We start from the raw sequence: 23,224 nt of genomic DNA, 5'->3' as shown, positions 1-23,224 counted from the left end.
ACTTTATCGAGCGGAGAACAACTTCTAGCAGGACATTATTATCAGCGCTGAACTCGTAGATTTGATCTGGATGCGCGTGACAAAATGAGCCGCTGAAGGAGAGCTTAGATAAATGAAACAAAGTCGTCTCTCGTTTCGAAGCGTTCATTCGCCTCGTTAATTTGATCAATTCCATACACATCGCAAATAAGGAAAACAACAGCACGTCGCGCGAGTTGGTCTACTTAATGAACACCCGTCAGCTCTCGCCGCATTCAATCCAAAATGCGACAGTATCACACACAGAGAAAGAAAGAAAACACACAAAACAAAGCATTACATATCGGTAGTCTTGACTGAAAGTACAAGGGAACATATTCTCTTCCTCAGTGGGTAAACACGTTTGAAAACTACTGATAAAAGCTTTTTTTGTGAAGACCTCCCATTAATGTACACAATATCTTATAGAACGTTAAATGACAGATGAAGTTAAGGACAAGTAGCTCAAAACAATATTTTCGCTCGTTTTTCATGTACGTAGTATGCAACATTCGTGCTTGCAAAATAATCCTCTTCCAGAAAGTCAAAAAGCTCATCCCGTGGAATGCTAGCATGCTTTACAATATCCATTTCGGAGCCTTATAAAAGGAACGTATAAACTGGGATAACGGCTGACGTACTACATTGTGCAACGTAATAGTGTGGTCACGTAAAATTAGTTGACGAATATGCGCTTTGCAGAGTTACAAACCTAATCTGTATGACCGAGAACAGCGGGGTATTACGCCAGCGGTGCCACAGCGAGATAGTGGACAAATACATGGCATGCAGTGAAGCCCAACCGCATTTTCTGGCGGGCTTCCACTGTTTGACTTACAGTGGCCAGCACTGATGTTAACAGCGTGACAAAATTGGCCTGTTTTTGACCGTTCATACACGAAAGACATCGACCAGAGATTTTCCTAGCACCCCCTGCACACCCTTAATGCCCCTCTCCCTCAAATACCTACCAGAAAGGATGGAAAAGCAGCATATATGAGCGTCACACACCCCTATGCGGGACACCAACACACCCCCGAGATGAAAATCCTGGGAAAATCCCTGACACAGACGACACAGAAGAAGAGCAAAGATTCCATTGTAACGGGGAAAGGCGAGGGGGCGAGGGGTGTAGAGGAGAGAGGGACGTTCCAACGTTCTTTTGCGAGTATCACGCGGGTCAAATTCCTCTGCGCTGAGCAGATGGCACGCTGATACATATCTTTTTACCGAGACGTCATTATCAAGAATGCCTCCAACATTTATCACCAGGTTGCCCCCATTTTGTTTCTACGTTCAACAATTTATCTTTAATTTTACTTTGGAAATTTGCCGCAAATGCTCGTCATGCATATACATAATACATATCATGCGCAATAAAAGAATTGTTGACAGTGGCTGTGGTGTTTGTGCAATGTACAAAGGCATAAAATGTGTTTGCGGTGTTTCAAAGGTTCCGGGGATGCAACTTATCGACACCTTTCTAGAGCGCAGGTTGGATTGGTTGGTTAGATCTGTTGGTTGTCAGTGCTATGCACAATCTAAATAGGTAACCGATTCATAACACCTTCGCGATTCGAACGTGTCGTTGACACAAGAACGCGCATACGAAAAAACTGGGATGTTGTTCACGTACACTAAGAATATGCCCTTCAAACTCTTCATAAGCGTTACGTAGACGGCACTTTCCTAATTTTGAAACGTGAGGATGTCACTTAAAGCATTCACAATAGGGAAGTAGAACAACAGTAAGCCGCCTTTCCAAATGTGTTTGTAACTTGACTCAGTTTATCTAAACCCTGTGACAGTGGATCTATGTTATGATTGCCATGCCACGCACATAAACGTCGACGAGCGGCGGTTTAGTCGCCTAGGTGGAATATCAAGTACATCCATAGCAAACGAAACCGCAGCACACCAGAGTGACCTCCTGTGTCATACATGCAGTGGCGTAGCCAGACCCCCAAGGTAGGCGGAAAGGGGGGGGGGGCTCGGTACGAACCCCCCGCCCCCGCTGATCCCGGTTGCGCCAACTGGCACACATGCATACCTGGGCGTACAGCAAGATGAGAGATAAAAAATGTAGAATGTTTGAAAGTTAAAAATGCGATTACGTACATATAGTCCGCCATGGCCGGCGATGCCGCGTCACGACATTGGAAGTAGTTTGACAACCTCATAATTCCCAAACTATTCAAGAATGCTGCTTAGAGAGGATAGACACCAGCAACAGCAAGAACTTTCGCGACCGTCAAGCCGGATCTCCCTGCCTCCCCCTATATATGTATTTCTTTTCTCATCGGATTCGCACGATTTGCGTGGGTCGGACCGTGGTAGGTGGGGGTAGGGGGGCTCATGCGCCCCCTAAAACCCCCCGTGGCTACGCCACTGCATACGTGACATGTACGTGTCATACATGTGACTAGCCTCCCTCGCCTACCTCTTGTATCTCAATTGTATCTCATGAATCGGTCAGAGGTTGCGTGTGGGTTACAATCCCTATTGTGTGACGTTAAAAGTGACGTAAGTCAGAAAACCACCGACAGAAAATCCGTACTGAACTAAGATGTGCAATACGTGCGGGTATGATGGTGCCCAAGTGATCACCATAGAACATTTACACAGGCACACGTCGTCTGTACGCCATTCATAGCCACAGTTGCTTCGCGGCGCTAACACGGATTTAAAAAAGGCGCACGTTATACGACGAAACGATCAAATACCGGGATGGGACACGCGTTTTTGATTTACAAACAATATGCTCAGCAGAGGGACTTACCGACGCTAGCCGAACATGAGAGAAGCGATATAGACAAGACGACGCTGCAAGCGTGGCCTCAGCGTGCGCTTTTCAAGAGCAAGAGAGATTTACGCCACGGAGAAGACACAATGGAGTGATCCGTGTAGTTTTTGCATGCGACTCACAATGGCCGCGGCTTATCTGGCGTCGCTCGTCTCGAACAGCTCCAAACGTCACTGTCGACGTCACGGACGGTGGCGGTCGTCCTCGTGCAAATTGCGAAACGAAAAGCGATAAACAAGCTAAACAAAAGATGACTCCATACAACTCACACGTATGGGCATATTCTGGGAGCCACAACGGCGAGCAATCCCGGCTGTGCTGCCTGAGGTTGTCCCTGAGTTTTCCGAAGACTTTCCAGACGAAGTTCCCCCTGAAGTCGGCCCAGGACGCATACTAACCTCCACTGTCCCCCACTCATTCCTGCTGTCCTCTCTCCATCTGTGCACATCTGTATCGCCGCTCATAGCCACAGTTGCTCCGCGGCGCTAACACGAAATAAAAAAAATCAGCGATCGAGGCGCGGCTGTAGCCCATACAGCGTATATAAGAGCCCATAAATTTTCACGAACTGGATGACGCACAGCAAATATGGGAGATGTACAGCATGTGCCGGAACCTTCCCGCTTCACTAAAAATGTGAGGTGGGTGCCCGAGAAATTCACCCCTTTATGACAGCCCTAGATGCCAAAGTGTGCAGACGGGGTAATTGGCTGAAGTTCATCTTGAGTGAGGTTCACCGTCCTCATAGAAAAGAAATAGCACAGCACTTACTACTGGTCGGCTACATTTCGGAGTGTGGGTGGGGGGATGAAGCCCCCAAGCAGCCCCGTCGCTACGCACAAGCGAAAAGACCTTCAGCTACACTGTTCGTCGTACGGGAATTGCGCATATTGAAGCAGTCGTCTACAACGACTAGCACGGTGAACACCAGTCTCCATGGTCCGCTCGGAATTCCCCACGAGTGATATGTCGTCTTAGGTGGTTCATTTTGGTTCTTCAGATAGCCTTCGCTACGTTTTGCAAGAGTTTGTATATAATCACCGATATATTTGCTTCCGTTTCATTTTAACGATTCCCACACGGCCACAGTTAAGATAATCAGGAGTAACGATGCGAGTACGGAGGGCCCATATTAAAACTATTACACGGATAATTCAGCTTTGCGACGAATGTAAGGCACAATTTCTTTATCCGAGTTTGCACTTTTCGCATCATTCACGGCCGTTCCAGCATACCTTAGATGAAACATCTCGCCGGGTTGCGTCTTGCAGGCGTGACTGCGCAACAGGAATTTGCTCTGTTCGGCTTAAGCTCGGACTCATCAGGACCCTCCGGTGATGTACGTGGAAGAGAAAAGTGTGACAAACTATCAGCATCCCTGTTGTCCTCTGACCTCCTGCAGACTGCGTCGTATAGTCTATACCGGAGAGGAAAAGAGCATAACGTTCGAGATGTGCTGCTTGAACTGCAGGTTTGCCTTTCATCGGCGAGATCTCTGTCAAAGGCGCATGTTCGTGACAACAGTGAGGTCTCTGTACGCTAGCGTTGTCTGGGATCCGGCCACTAAAGGAATTAATACGTTAGAAAATGTATAAACAAGGGCTGTTAGATTTTGTCCTCAATAAATATCGTAAACTTGGTCATAAACACTAATGAAATGTAATAAAATTGCATCTCTCAAGTCATGTAGTACTATAGATAGACTTAAGTTTATGTTTCGCCTGGTTCGGGGTAACACCCTATACTCAAACGGAGGGATTGCTTGTGCCAACTGCCAATTGCCATCCCATCAGCCATTTCAAGAGAAGGAACTACGCCGATGTGGACCACGATCGCGAGCCTGAGTTGAAGCTATGGTTGCCACTTGCCCGGATTTCACCCGAACAGTTCGGAAATTCAAGGATTGCGTTCGGTGGCCGGGTGAAGGTGTAAAGCCCGGTTCCCAATATTGCGTTTCAATGCGTGCATGCGGCTGCATGCCAGCGACGTTGAGCTGACAACGAATCATTGCAACGGAACCAGGATAGAACAAAGGTACACGTATACTCGTAAGACGCTGTACGCAGCCGTAGACGCTGTAATGTGAATCAGCTTTAATCCGGACATGAGTAAACCATTACGACTTGAGTTTTTCGTTTGCGTCATCGTCACCAAAGATTGAAAGACAGCTAAAATGAGCAATCAAAGCTACGTTTATCTACGTGAAAACGCTGCAGACAACTTATTATTAGAACCCTCTGTGCCCAGCGCTCAGCTTTCAAGTCTCAAGAATTTGATACGGTTCTTCACAATCCACTTTGTCCAATCCAAGACAGGGCAAAAAATGGAGGGTAGCGTGGCAGTAACAGCTCCCCAAAGAACCCATAATTTGAGATAGTTCACACGGCGCTGGGCACAATGCAAATGAAATTGACAGGACCAATAAAAATGCGACGTTATGCATTCCACCGGCCAATCAGGGGCCTTCCTGCTTGTCTCGCCTTTCAGCGCACCCTGGCTGCCATCGACTTCTATCAGTTTTCCGCCTGACGCCCAGTTTTGTAGTCTGAAATAATTAGAGGTGAGTGCGGGTAAGCAAACTTGGACCCGCACAGTATCGGCGCGTGTGTGACCCACACCCGCACCCGCAAGAATTTAATCTGGGCGACCTGCACCCGCAGTGCTGTCTGTATACCCGCATACCCGCATTGGGACCCGCAGGGGAGAGTGACCGGTATACACGCGCTCGGCCGCCAGCTCGAACAGCCGTTTTCTTGTTCACCCTCTGGGTGATGAAGATGACGATGCAGGCACGATACACCAGCCTTACCCAAATCAATGGATGCATTCCTTCTGTTCGGTATTGACATCGGTGTTGGGTATTGAATATCCGACTGAATTACAATTTCCTGGAAATTCTGAGTGTTGGCTACGTGTCTCGGACGACTTCAATCGTATGCCAATAAAACTGCAATTCAACAGAGAGCCATACATGTCTGCATTAATAGTCGAACTCGCCCGCCAGCACTTGCCTGCTGCAGTCTGGCACATGGATTAATACGGCCAACGACATAGGGCACTGCTGAGCTCGCGTGAGAGTGCTATCGCGCCGATCGCGGCTATGGGCCGATCGCGAATTCCTACCCGCAATTCGTGACGATGTGCAGGTAACTGCGGGTACCAGTGGGTATACCCGCACCCGTACTCAGCTAGAAATAACTATAAAGCAACCTTTGATGATGATGATGCAAAAGTTTATGTACAGAAAAACCATTGCGTTGCGCTTGCACCCCCCCCCCCCCCCCCGGTTGTTCGGTATTTGCCGACGGAAAAGGTAGCAACCCCAGTTGTAGCTGCGGATTGCTGTGCCAGGACTGTTTCAGTCAGTGAACCTCACCGAAACCATTGGTTCAGATACAATGAATTCCTGAACTTTTCGGAAGGGCACCCGACTTTCACTTTGGAGTCGTCTCCGAAAATACACTCCCGTTCGCCCGAGTTCGAACCCGCAACTTTGAACGTCGCTTTGAAATGTGGGAGTTTACTAATACGAAAGAAACGGGTGACCTCCAAACTGTTCCGATTCCTCCCCTACCGGTCCATTGTCCACGACGTGTCTAGATCAGCGAAAGCAAAATGTGAAGGATTATTCTTCATTCCTCAGCTCAGCAAGCGCCCAGGATGCAATGCGTGCGCAAAGAACACTGCGTCCTCTTTGCGTGTGTCTTCTGCGGCACTAATTGCTGGTTCAAATATGCGTCACCAACTCGCCCAAATATCTATACTGTTGTCAGTCCCCGCAACCTGAGCTCAGAGGAGGCACTCCTTGTCCCCACCTAGCGAGGCCCCTGACGTCATTTGCTGTGACCTGTTGGGGACAAGGTAATGAGAATGACCTTGTTGCCCGATGCGAATTTGCGTTCGCTACTCGCCTTGTAAACGCAGTACGACACAAGATCGCATAACATCAGACTGCAAACGCGGCTCCTGTTTATTACATAGAAGGATTGTAACAGACAGCTACATCACCATCGCTAGCATCAGCTCAATGTCCGTGCATTGAAGCATTATTCACTGGCCTGCACTACCATACCTGCACTCAAACGACCAGCTGAATCCTACCGAATTTATGTGTCTCACACTGTATCTTCCCAAAATATTGTTTCTGTGAGGTATCATAAAAAGATTAAGTTTTTAGGAGTATGGCGGCAACATTGCTCTTCGAAGGCTTGGAGGAAAGAAACCTGCCCTAAACGCCTCTCCCATTGCAAGCGAACGTGCTGACCCGCGCATGGCATTGTGGTTAGTTGCCCACACACGTGACCCATAAACGTCACGGCAACACGTCATCAAACATCGCGTCCTCCATGCCCGTCGCGTATCTTACCTAAATACGTAAACTAGCAGCGGCCGAATAACTTGCGTCCGCTCTCACACCCGTTGAAACACAAAATATGTCATCTCATCTCAGTGTGGAAGCAATGGATCACTAAATTGCTAGAAGAAGTACATACGTCATCGTGACGTTGCCTGACTTCTCTTCTGTTCTGCTGAACTTTCACTGTGATTTATCACGCGGCAAATGTTGAAATACCCCATAACCTTCAGAGTGTTGTGCAAATGGACTCCTTGAAGGTCAGAGGTTTGCTGAAGATGAGGTTTGCTAAGCTTCCACGCCCCTGCGCACACCGCCATAAAACCGAAACAGGTGGGGATCACGTGACCGGGCAACTAGATGGGCGTGGCATATTGCCAGGAGCTACCGCTAGAGGAGACCCATGGCCCTCCGTGTTTATTCGCTGCGAGATCGACCTATAGGGGCGACACTGTCACCATTCTAGTGTGGATAACACGTGGGCCGATGTTCGGATTTGATGGTTCTTTTCCGTAATTCTTGCGTATATTCACTGGAAGATCACTTGTGCCGCGATGGTACGATACTATTCGGTTCCCCCTACGGCACTGAACGCGGAATAAACGTGTAAAAGCAGACGACGCGTCCACACTGCGATAGTTCTCCGTTCTCCGCAGCGCGCCGACACCGTTCGATCTCACCTCCATGTTCGAAGGTCGATAACCGTCTCGACAGCTACTGGCAGTCTTCCAAAGTGGGCTGGAAACGCGCGCTGTTGCTACGAGACAGACGTGAGAGCTCCGGCGACGTCACCTGCTCTTGGAGAATCCAAAACTATCAAGTCACTCGAAAATTCGTGGAAGCGCGTAATGCTCACTGACGTCATTTGTCTTGTGCATACTGACAGCGGAATTCATGAACGAGCCTCGACTCGACGCTCCGCCTCGACTCCAACGAGTGGAGGAAAGCACCGCTCCTCCACTCAAAGAGACCATGCGTTTCATGAACCCGCTTCGAGGATTCCTCCGCCAAGGCGGTCCTCGAGAAACCGTCCTCGAATAAAGCTGTACTCTCGTCCCCAGCCATCTTTCGGGACCCCTCAAAAATGTTAATTATCGTGCTTAAAACACACGTATGGCATGAAAAATAAATGTAGTTCTTTACTTTATTTCGACCAACGTGCATTACAAATACAAACACAAAGATTTGCAAGTGTTTAAAGAAGGGTGCAGGTGTTTCGAACAGGGAAACAGACTGATAGGTTTCCTAGTTTTCTGGTCTGGCAATTACAACCACAACGGCAGCAGCTAGCTTAATGGCATGGTCACCGCGTATCAAATAATATGAAAGATGATGTCACTGCTTGTCACTCTTCTATTATGTTACACTATGTGGCGTGAATGACTGTTTGTTAGCGGATGGCTACGTTTACCCAACGCCTTGAGGGTAGCTGTAAACAATTAAACAAACAAAACAGATTTTACAACAACATCCTGCGCAAAGAATCGGGGAGACCATTCTGGGGGAGTCACCGCGAGCATGTCGTACGACCCAACAAACGGAATTCGTACTATTGGAGCAACAAATACAAAAAAAAAAAAAAAAAAATCATGACTATGACCTGGGGTGACACTATTGCGACATCTCCCAAATACCATAAAAAGGGGGGGAGGGATGCGACAGAACTCTCTCGACCGTTTGAGACGAAAGATAGACGCTTTGCCGCTTTGTCTTAGACTGCAAACAAAAAAAAAAAAAAAAAGAAAACGAGAAAAAGAAACATGAATGGAAGATTTGTTGAGCCGTTTTGCTGATAGCTGGAGCAGGGGTTGGGCCAGCTTGATACAGTGATTACGGAAAACATTGAGGAGGCAGATCAGATGTTTAATTTTTTAGATGTCCAGTCAATGCACTGTTTCTTTTTTGCACCACTTTTTGCGTGAAAACATCCTTCAAACACACCTTCTTTGTGCTAAATAGCGCGCTTGAAAAGTGTGCTTGCGAGAAGGTGTGGGATTTTTTCCACAACGCGGCACAACGTCGTTTCTGACACATTCACAATGTCTTCCGTGGCAGTTCGAAAAGTCCTAACGCCATAAAATCACATGTCGACGGGCAGCTGTAGCACAGGAGGTAGCGGCAGCCCACGATTGCACACATTTTCCTCCAGCGGCAATATATCCAAAAGGCTTCGTACGGTTGTCTTCATGAAGCGGTACCGTATACCATATGAGGAACTCGTGATCATCAAAATGTTCAAAATGAGTTTGATGGCCCCTTATTGAACGTTGTCACTCATTGGTAATGTTGTCAGCACCCAGTTAAAGGCCATCGTGGCACAAAACGCAGTCGATGGACGCAGCGAACGACCTGTCTTCCGCCATGACACCAGCCAAACTCGAGTTGAGGAGCGTTCTCGAGGTAGCACCGATGCTACCTCGAGATTTTCGAGGAATGCACGGAGGAATTCCTCCACTCGGGGAGCGTTTCGGGTCAAGGTCGATTTATGAAGCGCAAAACCGGCCTCGAGGAGCAGCTCGAGTCGAGCTTCGAGTCGAGGCTCGTTCATGAATTCGGCCGTGAGTCTTTCAGCGAGGTTCATTATGAAATAATCGTCATTTTTTCGGTCCGTGACGACATGTTAAACCAGTTTGTAAAAGCACCAGTTTGTTAAAGCACGTTGTATAAGTAGACGGCGATATTTTTCGCACTTCCCTTCAAATAAGTCACTTTCGTATATCGTGGTCTATTCTTCTCCCTTGTGTGATATCTCAGATGGCCTTCCGATAAGTGTCAATAATCCTGTTCCAAGCCTTCGGTTCATATTCGACATATCGTAGGATGTATGATGATTCGATTACATTATAGGACCGTACTGCCCCAAAGACCACAATCCTAACAATTAAATCCTCGGAGGAAGGACGATTAAATTCTCCAAATTAAATGGCAGTATTGAATGGCGTCTGAGGAAAACCCAGGGAAAACACCTAGACAGCACAGCCAGCGCCCGGATTCGAACCCGCGGTCACCTCCCAGTCTCGGCGTGGAATGTATAGCCAATGGCCGTAATGATGGCTCGCCACCAAGAAACCAAGATGGCTGTTCAAGAGCTGCGAAATGCCGCAGAAAGAAATTGCTTGGGCTATTATTGATTGGATGACCGTCCACACAGAACCGTTATCACCTTTTGCTCGTCTTTTTGGTGTCTTTTCGGAATGAAATGGTAACTAAAGCGATTATCTTTTCGACAGATATTTGGCGTGGATGCAGCTGTACCGTTGCTTAGATCTACCTGGAACTCACCTAGATACTTTCTTGGACAATGGGTCGGCGACGAGACTGTGGCAATGCAAAGGGCTGCAAGGGGCAGTGCAGGACGTCACCAATGCATGGTGACGGATAGTAGATAAATAGTCATTAACTGTGGCCGGACTAAACGGGTAAAAAAAGAACATGCAAGGTTTCGTCGTTGGCTGTGACGTGTTTGTCATGGCTTCCAGCACAATCTACTTCCACTTGAAGGCCACAGGGGAGGATGACGTCATGATGTCTCCGACACATCCAGTCTCAAGCTACCAAGAACGCTCCCTCACTATCATTCCTCTATCTCTTCGTGATAATAAGCTAGAACGCAACATACCGCCCACAATCTTCAAATAACACTTTGCTCAAAAGCCCAGGCACAGCCAGTTCGTCTCTTTCAGAGCGCATGCGCATGCAGCTTATCTTCACAATCCCTTCTAGTCTGGGTAGATTTCCGAATACCGGCGAAGCAGACCACAGGAAACAAACCGGTGCTGCTCATAGAGTGAAGGGTCACATCGGTTGTAGGCACCTTGGCGGACTACGTCAAGTAAGAGCACTACAGTGACACTTCCAATTGAGAGCCTGCTTGGACGGCTCACTGTGTGTCACCAGCCACCTTCTGTCACAGGTTGCAGTTACCGTCCCTCCATCAAAGGACTTGGGCCATATCTGCTGTCTTGTCATATTCCAACCTTCGCAATACAGGCGTTACAACAAGCTGCTGCGTACGACGAATTTTAAAGAGAAACGATTTTACGCAAAGACATCATCCTGGCGTCCCATCGGAAGAACGTTTCTATCAGCTCCGATGCTTTCACAGCAACGTCTGGTGCCTTCCATAGACAAGGGCCTGGAGGGTCTTTCATCCAGGAAAGTTTCCACAGTTCGACGGACTACCCCACGTACATCGCATGGCAAACGTTGTCGACAGACTTGTCCGAAAAAATTCGGCAAGGATCTCTGCGTCTGAACCGGGCCAACACGTTGGAATACGCCTCAATCACTGAGGAGGCAGGTGAAAGAAGCCCTCTACTTCATGGTCGACAGACAGAAAAGTTGTCCGGGTCGTCCATCTCCACGCCAGCTGTTCAGCAAGGTAAGGAGAGAGTTTTAGTACATCGTACGCTATCCCTTACGTACGCAAAGGCGATAGCGTACGATGTACTAAAACTCTCTAATGATCATAAAGAACCGAATGTGAGGTGTGTCGAGATTCTGCCCTCCCCATATCTGATTCTTTCATGCTTTTCTTTTCGGAAATTCATTAAAGAAATATAAGTGTCGGGGAATAAAGAACTTGGATATTGTATAGAACACGGTGTTAGTATACGATCTTAAAGTTACCTGAGTAGTGCAAGCCTGAGGAGTAACTTGAGACTTACGAAAAGATTAGGAAGCAAAAATTTAATTCGGGCATATCCGTCCCGTGATGATAGGTATATTTCACAGGGAGTTGCTCTTCTGCCAAGGTGGAGCTAAACGTTTTTCCAAACACTTTCGAAACCCTGCTAACTGGCGAATTAGCTAAACTTTCATTCATTCTTTAATTTCTTGGAGTTTACTTTAAGGCGTCGTAAGAAAGTAAAAGGAAGTAATTCCCCGAAGTAAGGCGTATATTGGGCACATTCGAACTTGACCATAACATGCTAGAGCGAAATAGCGGTAGGAACTGGAAAAAGAAAGGGAACTGGTTCCAGGCGTTTCGTCTCATACCAGAACATACTTTTTCGTGAGCTCGTTTGAATATCTCCTGTCTTTTTTGACGACTGCACGACCAGCGACGATTGAACTATGAATGATTCGGGGCATACGATTGATTGATTGATTGATTACGATTGGTAACTGAGCTTTATGAGATCAGAATGAAGCCACGATAAAAGGAGCTGTCGAATCGAAGATGAGCAACGAGATGTACTCCACTTCAAAGGAGTAAGTGCGATTGGTTTATCGTGTTTTCGGAACAGTTAAGACTAGCAACTTCCCCACTACTACAATTAACGTACCCCGGCAAGATGCGCAAAGACCTTAAAAAAAAAAAAAAACTTTTCGGGGGTGAAAAATTTCTGCCCGGCCAGCCAACTTCTTCGACTTCTACAGACGAAGCTCCTTCAATTTCATTCTTATGAACGCGAAATGACCATAACGCTATGCCCTTCTTGTGCAGTTCATTTTTGCGGACCTGTTTTATTAATTAGTTCATTGTTTGTTTCTACCACAACCCCACGAGATAATCAGCCCAGATTGAATGAATTCATGGGGATAATGCAGAATATCACTCACATATATATATAATCATTCACGTATACATGCTCCCCATGAGGGCCAGGGCCTCCGCTTGATTTTGTGGGTGGTGTGTAGTTTTTAGCAGTTTCAAAACACGTTCGCGATGTGGAAAGTTTCCAAACATCCCCCTAGCCACGAAGGCGAAAAAGTGGACTTCTCGCTCATTTTTGTCGAAGGCCACGAATACGGGGAGATTAACCCAGTAAACCAGAAATATCCCAGGGACGTCCCAGAAAAGTCTCAGACGTCACCTATGTCCAGGAAGTCCACCAGACGTTATTTGGACGTCCACAATGTGACAATGAAAATCGTCCCACATTGTATCTCCCAGGGACATCTGCAGGAAGTAAAAAGAATTGCCCCACCGCGTTGCATTTTGCGCACATATCTGGGACACGTGACGCTTACTGGAGTGACGTAAGCAAAGCGAGAAACATTTTGGGTTTAGACCATTATTTGCAGAGCAATCACATCATGGAAGATAGTTTGAATTAAAAACACAATGTTTGTGAGAAAGGGACGCCAGAAGTATCAACGGTTATGCTTCGGCGTTGTTGGCACACGAACTAATTAGTTCCCAAGACGTCTTCACCGTTACAATCGTAGTTCACCGCGCTGTACACTTACTGAACGTACTACTACAAGTCTCATTTCAGTATATGCTCCATCCAGTACGCCAAAAGAGGCCACCACAGGCCTCCGTAGGTAGTGCTCACTCGATATCACATGTGTGTATGTGCGAGTGCAAGCGGTCTCCCATAACAACAATGGGATACGCAAGGTCACGTGGCGTTGCCGATAGGTGCCGTATCCATAGCTATATACAGCGGTTGCATACCGCTCTCAAATAAAAGATGTCGATTATTTATCCAAAACAATTTCTAAAACGTGGACAGATAACAAAAACTGAATAATAATGCATAGTGCTCAGCATACAAGCTAATTTGATATGAAATGGTAAACATCCCATTCACATCCAGATATCCAACAGAGACGTTCATAGGATGTCCCCCGGACTGCAAAATGAGGAAGAAAGTCTGTTCCCAGGGACGTCGCACGGACGTAAACGGGACGTTCACGAACATCATTGGGATATCCAAATGTCAAATTCTTCCCCAGGATATCCTTGGGACATATTTGGTTTACTGGGAATAGAGGAATCTGTACGATAATCCTGGCAATTTTTGCGAGAAAAGAAAATCGTATGGACTTGCAAGATCTCGAGTATAAAAGTTAAAATGATGAGAATCATAAAGCCGTTTCTGATCACTAATTTCGCAGGCGACACCAAGGTTCAGAGCCCAACCGGCGCATAAATGCGCTTCCATCGTGCCCGTATAGCCGGCGTCAGACAGCATACTAGGAATGGTTGCGCAGATAAGATTCGAGTCGTGCCAAAAAAACTTTCCTTAGACAACTGTCATTCCCCTACTTTTCATTATCAGTGTGCCGCACCGGTTTCTGGCGGTTAGGCACAACACTTCGGAGGGAAGTCTGCGATATGACTGGTACAAACTAGACTTTTAAGGCGGTTACGTATAGTGGAGATGATTAGGTGCCTTTTTTACGCATAAGCTACTGTGGCCATGATACGCCAAACAAGGTTAAATGGTTGTTCAGGCTACAAAGGTAACAAGCAAGTAACTAGAATTCTATAACGTAGGACTATGCAAGCATACTCGTAAAATCTGAGGTTGTTCAAAATAACTTGTGTTGACAAAAAAGTTATCCACACTTTCAAACCGCAAATGAATCGTCATGCAGCGACAAGGCTGGGCGACGTATACAGGGGTAACTGATGATCATCATCAAACAGGGCAACAAATACAACTATTAGTATCATCAGTACGTACGCTTAGACAAAAGGAAAGCACGACATTCCTGATGAACACGTTGACACTCACGCCAACCGTGAGGCGTTCGGTGAGATTGCAGGACCACATGGAGCGTTACTTGGCATGGTCGGGATAACAACGTTGGAGGTAGCACCATGTATAGCCATCAAGCATTAGAGACAACCAGTCATAGTCATCCTCTTACGTCTGACTTGCAATCTTCCGACGTACCTTCTTCAGTCGAGTTTCTCCTCTCATTACCACACTCTTTCGAAATGAAATGCTTTATTTCCATTTAATAACGTTTGTCAGATCCTCTCCTATGATGCAATGTGCGTACGGTATACCACCAGGTTCACCGTTATAGGTTACTGATGCGGTTCTTGAACACTATAGGAAAATGCGTTACTATTTTCGACCTCAATTTCGGCGTCGTCAATATAATTAATGTACAGCTGTGCTCACACGAATGATTCCCTATCACGCATCATAATTTTCAAGACTGAAAGTAACCCCGAGACAGAGATTGCTCCTTACTGTGGTGATATCAATAGAGCTGTTGCAGTTAAATAGGGAGTTTTAAGTACTCACGATAACGGTTCCGAAAAGGTGGTGAGCCAATCGCACTCTTTCTTTGAAATGACGGACATCGCAATATTTGCTCAACTCTGATTCGACTGTTTCCTTTGTCGTATCGTTTTCGCGGCATGCATCCGATTTATTCCCTAACTACCTAATACCGCATTGGACAGTGCTGGACAAAACGTTACGGAACACGCTCCGGCGCATTCCTTCCTCAGAGTGACATGCTAGCAGGGAATAGGACCGTATACGGACAATGGTACAGATGGTAGCAGACACGCTATAGGGTGTCACTCTGCGGAAGGAATGCGCCTGAGCGTGTTCTGTAAACTTTTGTCCAGCACTGTACCATTGTGCGAAGAATATTACTCATTTTAGTCTGAGTCATATTATTCATGAGTCATATTATGAGTCATATTACTCATTCTATTGACAGGAATCGCATGGACAGTAGCCGCATTTCTGATGGTGAACACCGCCCTTGGTGCCGGAGTCCTCAATTATCCGGCAGCCTACGATCGGGCTGGAGGAATAGTTTCTGCAACAATAATGCAAATTGTAAGGTGTCTGAGCACCGGCTTCCTTCACTGTACTGACCTGACACGTTTCTTGCACAGGCGATGATGATAATGGTGGGAGGTACCATGCTTGTACTGGGTTACTGTTCAGACCTGAACAACGACAACACCTACCACGACGTGCTCATGTCTACGTGTGGCAAGCGAGCCCAGCAAATGGCCGCCGGCTCTATCTTGCTGTCTTGCTACATAATTTGCATTACTTTCTTTATAATCATCGGAGACCAGTATGACAGGTGTAAGTATAGGCGCTGTTCACGTCATAAGCTGCAAGCTGACTCATTGCGTTTCAGTGTTCTTGTCTGTGTATGGAGCCGATTTCTGCCACAACTGGTACATGAACCGTCGGTTTACCATACTCGTCACTGCGCTGGTCTTCGTTATGCCTCTGTGTTACTTTCAAAGGCTAGATTTTCTCAAGTATGCCAGGTAATTAGCAGCACATGCTGCACCTATGATGGTTTGTCATGACTGGCTCTTTTGCAGTTCCTTAGGGATCTTCGTCATGCTGTACCCGGTATTCCTGACAATCTATGCTTATAGCAAAGGGACAAACGAACAAGTGGAAATGAAGACTAGGTGAGTAATCACGCTTCGAGAAGCACGACGAACCCAGTGTTTAAAAGTGACATATTGCATCGTGGTGGGTCTGTTTGTACCAGGGAAGATAACTGCTTTAATTAACAGAGATACGCTAATTTGCCTTTGATTAACGGATGTTGCGAGAGCCATGGTTTGGTTCAGTGGTTGGTCGTCGGTTCTTCAGTCATGTACCAACCGGGCCCTTTCGTCGCACATGGCGAGCGTTCCGCGACATTGTCAAATATTCCCGGTATATCCATGATGACAGCAAGTAAGTTTTGAAGCGGTCTCGGTGGAACGCAATAGAGCTTTCCGTACTCTGTTGCTGGATTAGCTTCGCACGTCAGCTTTTTCGCTTATTTTCCCCCATGTCGAGTTGGCCTATTGAGGACAAGGTTGCAGGTTCGATCGCGGACGCTAGCAACTTTTTGTACGAGTTGCATAGCCACGTCGTCGCCCGTGGAAAAGTTGAATCAGAGCCGGTTGAATGCGGTTTGCTATGTGACTTCAGCGCACTCGAAAGACCTAATCCACTGATCGACCACTGTGGTGTCCATCATATACCGGGTGGTTATTTTTATTCGTTACAGATTTTTTTTTATATTGAACTAGCAGAGTAAAATAGATGCCGTTTTTGCAGTTGAGTTCTACGGCCAGGCTGACATCCCCTCGAAGAAAGTAGCAACTAGAAGACGACCAATTACCTAAATTCATTAAGTAACTTTTTAATTGGGGGATTTTGGGCAAAAGCGGGAGATCAGAATGAGAGACCATCCTAGTTGCAATCCATTCTACGATTTAAAAAAAATCTTGGAACACGTACGTGCGTTAAAGGGGCACTAAAATGCAAAAATAACTTGCTCTCAAATGAAAGTCCGTGTTTCAGTTAGTATAATAATAATTGGGTGTTTACGTCGCGAGACAACTGAGATCATGAGCAACGCCACAGCGGTCGGTCTGTGGATTGCTTTTGCCCACCTGAGGGTTCTTTAACGTGCGATGAAAGCTCATCACACGGCACCCCGTATTTAACGTCCCTCGCGGAAGACGGCGTGTCTAAGCAACTTGTACCCTGCCACCAAGTTGCTGGCGTCCTCGGCCGGGTTCGAACCCGCGATCTCGGGATCAGAAGGCGAACACGCTACCGACTGAGCCACCGAGGCCGGTTTCAATTAGCATGATTCAAGCAAAATTAGTTCACACAACGCTACCGTTTAGAAGAAAAACTCAATGAAACCAGAGCTGTCTTTGGCGGCAACGAATGGACTCCCCAGGAGCCAAAGATTGGCGGCATCCAACGAGACAGCAGGAGAAGTGCGCGCATACCTATCGTGGGCTTGTGAATTTGGAACGGGTCCGATCGTAGTACTCGCAACACTTCTCGCGAATGTTCCAATGACAACATTTATCTTCACGTTCTTCGGATTGCGACGCCAGTCCGCTTCGCAACGCGCACTGTTTTTCACCGGGACTGCTCCATGGCGTGGCACACGCGCAGCATGGACTAAAAACACCGATGCACGAGCTGAAGTGTCGTCCACTGCTTAGCGCGGAAGCAAGGAAGAGTTCGGTATAATTTTGGTTGTAGTCTCGTAACAAAATCAGTTTTGAATTATGATAAGTACGAAATTAACATAGCGCGTAACGTAATTTGAAGTTAACTTGTTTTTGCATTTTAGTGCCCCTTTAAGATATCCGACCCCGAATTTTGATATGCAAATGAGCCGAAACTGATAAAAGCTCGCCCGAGAAGCGCATCATCTTCGCCGACTGAGGCTTATCTGGGCGGGAAAGCGGTTTATCTGGCAGCAGGTTGGCACCTACTCCTATCATCTCCATCCCTCCAAATCACGTGAAATGGGGGTTGTACCCCCTGCGTTCCAGGTCTGCGCGGTTTCGGCTCATTTACATATCAAAATTCGGGGGTGGATATCTTCACGCTCGTGCGTGTTTCAATATTTTTTTAAACGTGGAATGGCTTTCAACTATAGGATGGTCTCTCATTCTGATCTCCCGCTTTTGCACGAAATCCCCTAATTGAGTTAATCGATGAATTTTATAGGTAATTAGTAATCTTGTAGTTGCATACTTAAGTCAGCCTGGCCGTAGAACTCAACTGCAAAAACGGCATCTACTTTGTTCTGCTAGTTTAATAAACATTCTGTAACGAATAAAAATAAACACCCTGTATAGTTGTCTTCACGTTCAGGAGCGAATCATCACCTTCACATGTTTTGTCTCTCTTCACTTTATCTCCCATAACCCCCTCGCTGAGCAGTCAGCTTTAATAAGAGGTCCGGAGTAGCCCGATTTGTTGAATGACCACCATCTCAGTATTTTTCTTTTTTTTTTTCAATCCCAAAACAATTATAGATTATGAAGAGGATAAACCTTTGGCGACAGTGATAATAGTGTCGAAGATACGTGTGTTCCATGTGTTCTGATCTGATTGGCTGTTGGTTTGTGCTCTACCAATCGGCGTCCGTGCCAGCTCATCACCGGCATGGTCAAAGACTAACCAAGTCAACATCATTCAACAACTAATTTCAAACACTATTGAGGGCAGTGTACGATGAACCGAACGTCGCTTTTCGCATACCTCCGACGTCTGATTCGCATGGCAGACAGGGTGTTTGTATGCTAAATAGTGCGGGGTTCATCTACCCATCATGGGGGAACCTGTTTTTAGTGATTTACTATTAATTAGAACCTAATCGATTCTCGCGTTAGTTGTAATTGGGCGGGTAATGAATTTCCGTGTCCATGCATTATATAGGTAAGCTATTAATGTGGTGCGTGGGATGTATGCCCATTCGTTTCCATTGTGTACTATTCCAGGCCTACCAGCTTTATAGACGTGGTTGTCACGATGCCAGTCATATGCTTCGCTTATCAGGTAAGATGAGTCTTGGTGTATAAAAAGGAGTAGTTTGCCCCCATTGGTTTTACCCTCAGGCGCACGAAGTGGTGATCACTATCTACTCCAACCTTCGCGACCGTCGTTTGGCCAACTTGACAAAGTGTACAGTCATCTGCATGCTGTTCATGTTTGTGGTGTATTGCCTAATCGGTACTTTCGGCTACCTCACGTACGGCTCAAACGTCAAGCCCGACATTATGCAGATGTTTGATGCTTCTGACCCTTGGGTTGTCTTCGGTATTACGGCCCTCATCGTGAAGATGGTCACGACTTATCCACTGCTAATCTTTTGCGGACGGTAAACCGAGGGAGTTTGGCGTTACCATTATGCTGACAAGGTCTGGTGTTCCAGGGGTGCATTCGACGGCATGTATGCTGAGGCAATGAAGCTTTCTGCGGACGATTACATTCACGGAGAGCGCAGACGTCGTCTGGCCATCACCACGGGATGGTTCACTACTTCACTCGCATTATCGGTTGTCATTTCCAGCATCGGCGTTGTTTTGGAGCTACTTGGGTGCCTCGCCGCTGCGAACGTCTTCATATTTCCTGGTAAAATCTCTTCTCAGTTTTGTTTAGATGCCAATTAAATGACTACTGATTCCAGGCATGTGCTTAATAGGCATGGCCTACAAGAAGGACAAGTTCCGATTGAAGCATGTCAAACTGATATTCTGCGCTGGAGCAGTGATGACTACCTTCGGCGTGCTTATATTCGGCTTAGTTTTTGTGCAGTCTGTGAAAGAATATATGGAAACCGGTGGTACGCACCATCTGCTCTGCAAGTAACTTGCACTGCTGTTTCGATTTTAAACTAACATTCGCAATGTCAAGTGTATCTGTTTCCGTTTATTTTAATATATCTATGTAAATGCAAGAATGAGTATTGTACAATAAAGTTTTATCTTCGCCTTTTATTGTTGTAACTTGATTCAGGGGCGCCCTCCACTCTGAGATGAGGCTGCGAGGGCTTCGTCGTCCTCTAGTATGCATGCACTCCATGTAGTTAGAACAGGGTATATTGTACTCAATATTACAAAGCAGATTTTTTACAGTATATACATGTTCACTTGCTCGTCTGCCTTTGTTATTCCCGCCACTTCGATCGTCTGTGTTTTGTCTTTCGCACAGGACCTCAACGTGCGCTGAACTCCACGTTAACCTTTTTGCCATGCAAAAAAAAAAAAAAAAAAAAAATCTGATAGCCCCGCCCACTCTCAAGTAGACTTGACAGATTCAAGATCGGCGTTTCAGTGTGTGGCCACTATGGGACTGCGCGGCCCCCTCAGCCATGTGGCCTTCGACATACTGCAAGCATACGAGAAGGCGACTGGCTACACTGTAGCACTGCAATGAATTCTTGGTCATATGGGCATCACCGGCAATGAGGAGGCGGACAGAGCTGCCTTGAGCGCCCACCAACATATAGCCTTTGCCCCAAAAATGTTCTCTTCGGGTGACCGCAGCTGTTTTCTTTCCACCGTTCTTGCTCCGGCAATGCAAACCCGATGGACACACGGTGTCTCTCATTCCTTGCTCTCAGCTATGGACCCTACATTGTTTCTCCTTCTTCGTCGACTGCCGTGACCGTTCATCAGCTCTCTTCCACAGCATGAGGCTGAATGTGGCTTTTACCACGCACAGTCTGCCTTTCGTCTATGTTCTGCCTCATATCTGACCTGCGATGTGCGCGGTTACCCCAACCAATCCAACGGGCGGAATCGGGTTTAACCCGAAAAAGTCACTCCCTATGTATTGTTTAGGCCAGTATGTAGAGATTATTCATTGTGGAAGGTTCACCAAGTGCTGTTCAACAGGTTATGGATAATCATTTCCATCGTGGTAGATCGTTATACGTCAGCAGGAGGCAGCAGCAGCTCTCAGCCTTTGTCAGCTATGAGGTTCGAACAACGACGTGCTGCAGTGAGGGAACGTTACAGTTAGAGTGCCGATGCAATGCTATTGAAGCAATATCGTAGTAATGCTAGGAAACAACAGACCTTCAGTGGAAACTGAAAACTAAAAGTAAATGCAGTCAATATGCCGAAGAAAAAAAGAAAATATAATATGCCTGAGAATGTTTAGTGTGACCAATATGGGCTAATTTATGCAGACTGAGAGACATATTCTGGGACAACACTGCGGCCGCACGATGGGAGACGACAGTGCACGAAAGGATCAGACGGGGACAACATACGCTGAAAGAAAATTAATCTAGCCCAGAACTTGAAATTAATTAGAATCCATTCTTACGCACATGCGAATGCGTGCTTCGCATATCGACGTGGCGTTCTTCTATAGCATCAGTGCGACAGGAGCCCTTCAGCCCTCGCGTGGCATAGTGGTTAGAATGATCGCCTTTCGCGCCAAGACTGGGAGGCAACGCGCGTTCGAATCCTGGCTGGGCTGTCTGCGGGTTTCCCAGGGTTTTCCGGTAGACTTTCCAGACGAACATCGGCACCGTTCCTCTTAAGTCCCGTTAAGTCTACGACGATTACTGAGTATGTAAGTATACTGTGTTACATAGCACATATATTACAAAGACAACACTGCAGTGGTCCTCCAGTGTTGCTTTTGTGACGTTGCTACAATGTAAAATAACTGGTCATTAGCAATGTTGTCGCATCAACATTGTTGCAGCATAACGAAGCGGCCATTAGCAACATAACATCACCATTGCATGGCAATATTGGTGCTATGTCACTGCAACAATTTGTGCTGACTGGGGTGGGACCGGGAAACTGTGTTGTATACTGGTCGCGAGTGTGAGGCAATTTCTTAGATTCTTACAGGATTTTCATGTCAACCCGCATGAAACACGCGATTCTTGGGATATATCGCGAGCGAGTACAGTTCTCGAACTCGTATTATCCTGGCGGTAGGGGCTAGGGGACGGTCCTTGACCCACCTCCGGAATCTTGTCCGGCAACAAAGCTCTTTGCAATAGTGGAGGGTCTTTGACCTTTATTTGATTTTTAAGCTATATCTGCTCTTGTGGGTCTTTCCACATTCCACGTTTGCAAATAGCAGAACGAAAGTGTCTGGGAGAGTGCATGGTGTCGGTTTCTTGAGGCACTGAGTGGAACTTAAAAGACGCAGCGTGATAGTAGACTGCGTTCTTTTGTAATGATGTCAGGAAGCTTTCCCTCCGCAATGCTTGTAAGCAGCTCCGCAAAAGCGCTACAATACACCTCTCCTGGTTTGTAAACAAATGCCGTCATAGTGTTCGACAGCGCCACCGGTTTGGTAGAGTTGAACTATGCTCGAAGCCATGGGGCGAACAAGGTCGCACCCGAAAACCACGGACATGAGGGGATTACGATGATCCCTGAAAGGGACGCGACCTTCGGTCCTACTTTTCTTTCAACAGGAGGCAGCGAACAAGTGCCCATTCGTGGAACCCAGCTCTCCCCTTCCGATCTGTTTCGGTATCAGGTTGTCTACCAACGTCATGATGACGTTTTTCGGGTAGAGGTTTATTGGGTTGCAATCGCGGCTCCACGTAGACGTACAGGACGTTGTCAGAGACACAAATGCATATGTGCAGAGAGTGATGCAGATCAAAATGATCGATTTCCGCCTACAAATCAGGATGTCGCGCGGGTATAACCGCGTCCTCGCACACCTCTATCCACAGGTGCCGTGGAAGATATTCCTTCCTCAAAATATGCCATCTGAATGTTCACTGCAATGGCCAAAGTCCCCTCGCCGCCATTCTGGCCTTTCCAATGTACTGGATCGTATCAGGCGTACCACTGTCTCAGGTAACAGGACCAAGACCTGACACTGGTCCAGGACAAAGCCGTTGGCAGTAGCGGGCTTCATGAACAAATGGACTCGCATTATACCGCCTAATCCCGTCGACAGCGCAAAAGATCTGGCGTTCCCAGTAAGGAAATTGCGTACAGTCCCTTAGGTCTTTATCTTCCTGAATGTTGCAAAGTATATTTTATTCCCTTTCTTCGAAGTCTTTACCTAGATTAA

The 23,224-nt window shown here is 46.7% G+C and overlaps 2 protein-coding genes across 9 annotated transcripts in view; one reads left to right on the top strand and one right to left on the bottom strand.

Annotated features, from left to right (window-relative positions):
* The window catches only part of LOC135377771 (uncharacterized), a 43,209-nt gene extending 32,533 nt beyond the window's left edge, over positions 1-10,676 (bottom strand). For 4 of the 8 annotated variants that reach the window (XR_010418189.1, XR_010418190.1, XM_064610432.1 and 1 more), the window contains exon 1: positions 2,798-2,962. The gene's annotated coding sequence lies outside the window, so the exon portion shown is untranslated. Of the gene's footprint in view, positions 1-989; positions 1,184-2,797; positions 2,963-10,457 lie in introns of those variants that run through there. The other 4 variants (XM_064610434.1, XM_064610437.1, XM_064610436.1 and 1 more) reach the window with 4 other exon arrangements.
* Positions 10,608-20,157, top strand: LOC135381022 (sodium-coupled neutral amino acid transporter 7-like). Its single transcript, XM_064612529.1, has 10 exons — positions 10,608-10,702; positions 11,204-11,556; positions 15,597-15,718; positions 15,778-15,976; positions 16,032-16,167; positions 16,225-16,317; positions 19,159-19,216; positions 19,276-19,538; positions 19,593-19,792; positions 19,848-20,157. The coding sequence occupies exons 1-10, from the start codon at positions 10,608-10,610 to the stop codon at positions 20,027-20,029; spliced, it is 1,701 nt and encodes a 566-aa protein (XP_064468599.1). The 3' UTR covers positions 20,030-20,157.
* The last annotated feature ends 3,067 nt before the right edge of the window (positions 20,158-23,224 follow it).

Source organism: Ornithodoros turicata, chromosome 1 (genome assembly GCF_037126465.1).
Source record: "Ornithodoros turicata isolate Travis chromosome 1, ASM3712646v1, whole genome shotgun sequence".
Taxonomy (NCBI): domain Eukaryota; kingdom Metazoa; phylum Arthropoda; class Arachnida; order Ixodida; family Argasidae; genus Ornithodoros; species Ornithodoros turicata.
Note: the sequence above shows the minus strand (reverse complement) of the source record. Positions and strands in the feature narration are given on the sequence as shown.

What these genes read in the sequence shown, in the direction of transcription:
- LOC135381022 (XM_064612529.1), top strand. Translation starts at nt 10,608, where the DNA reads ATGCAAGGTTTCGTCGTTGGCTGTGACGTGTTTGTCATGGCTTCCAGC. An exon ending in CACGCCAGCTGTTCAGCAAG is followed by an intron (nt 11,557 to 15,596) that starts GTAAGGAGAGAG and finishes TTCTATTGACAG; the next exon opens with GAATCGCATGGACAGTAGCC. An exon ending in GATTTTCTCAAGTATGCCAG is followed by an intron (nt 16,168 to 16,224) that starts GTAATTAGCAGC and finishes GCTCTTTTGCAG; the next exon opens with TTCCTTAGGGATCTTCGTCA.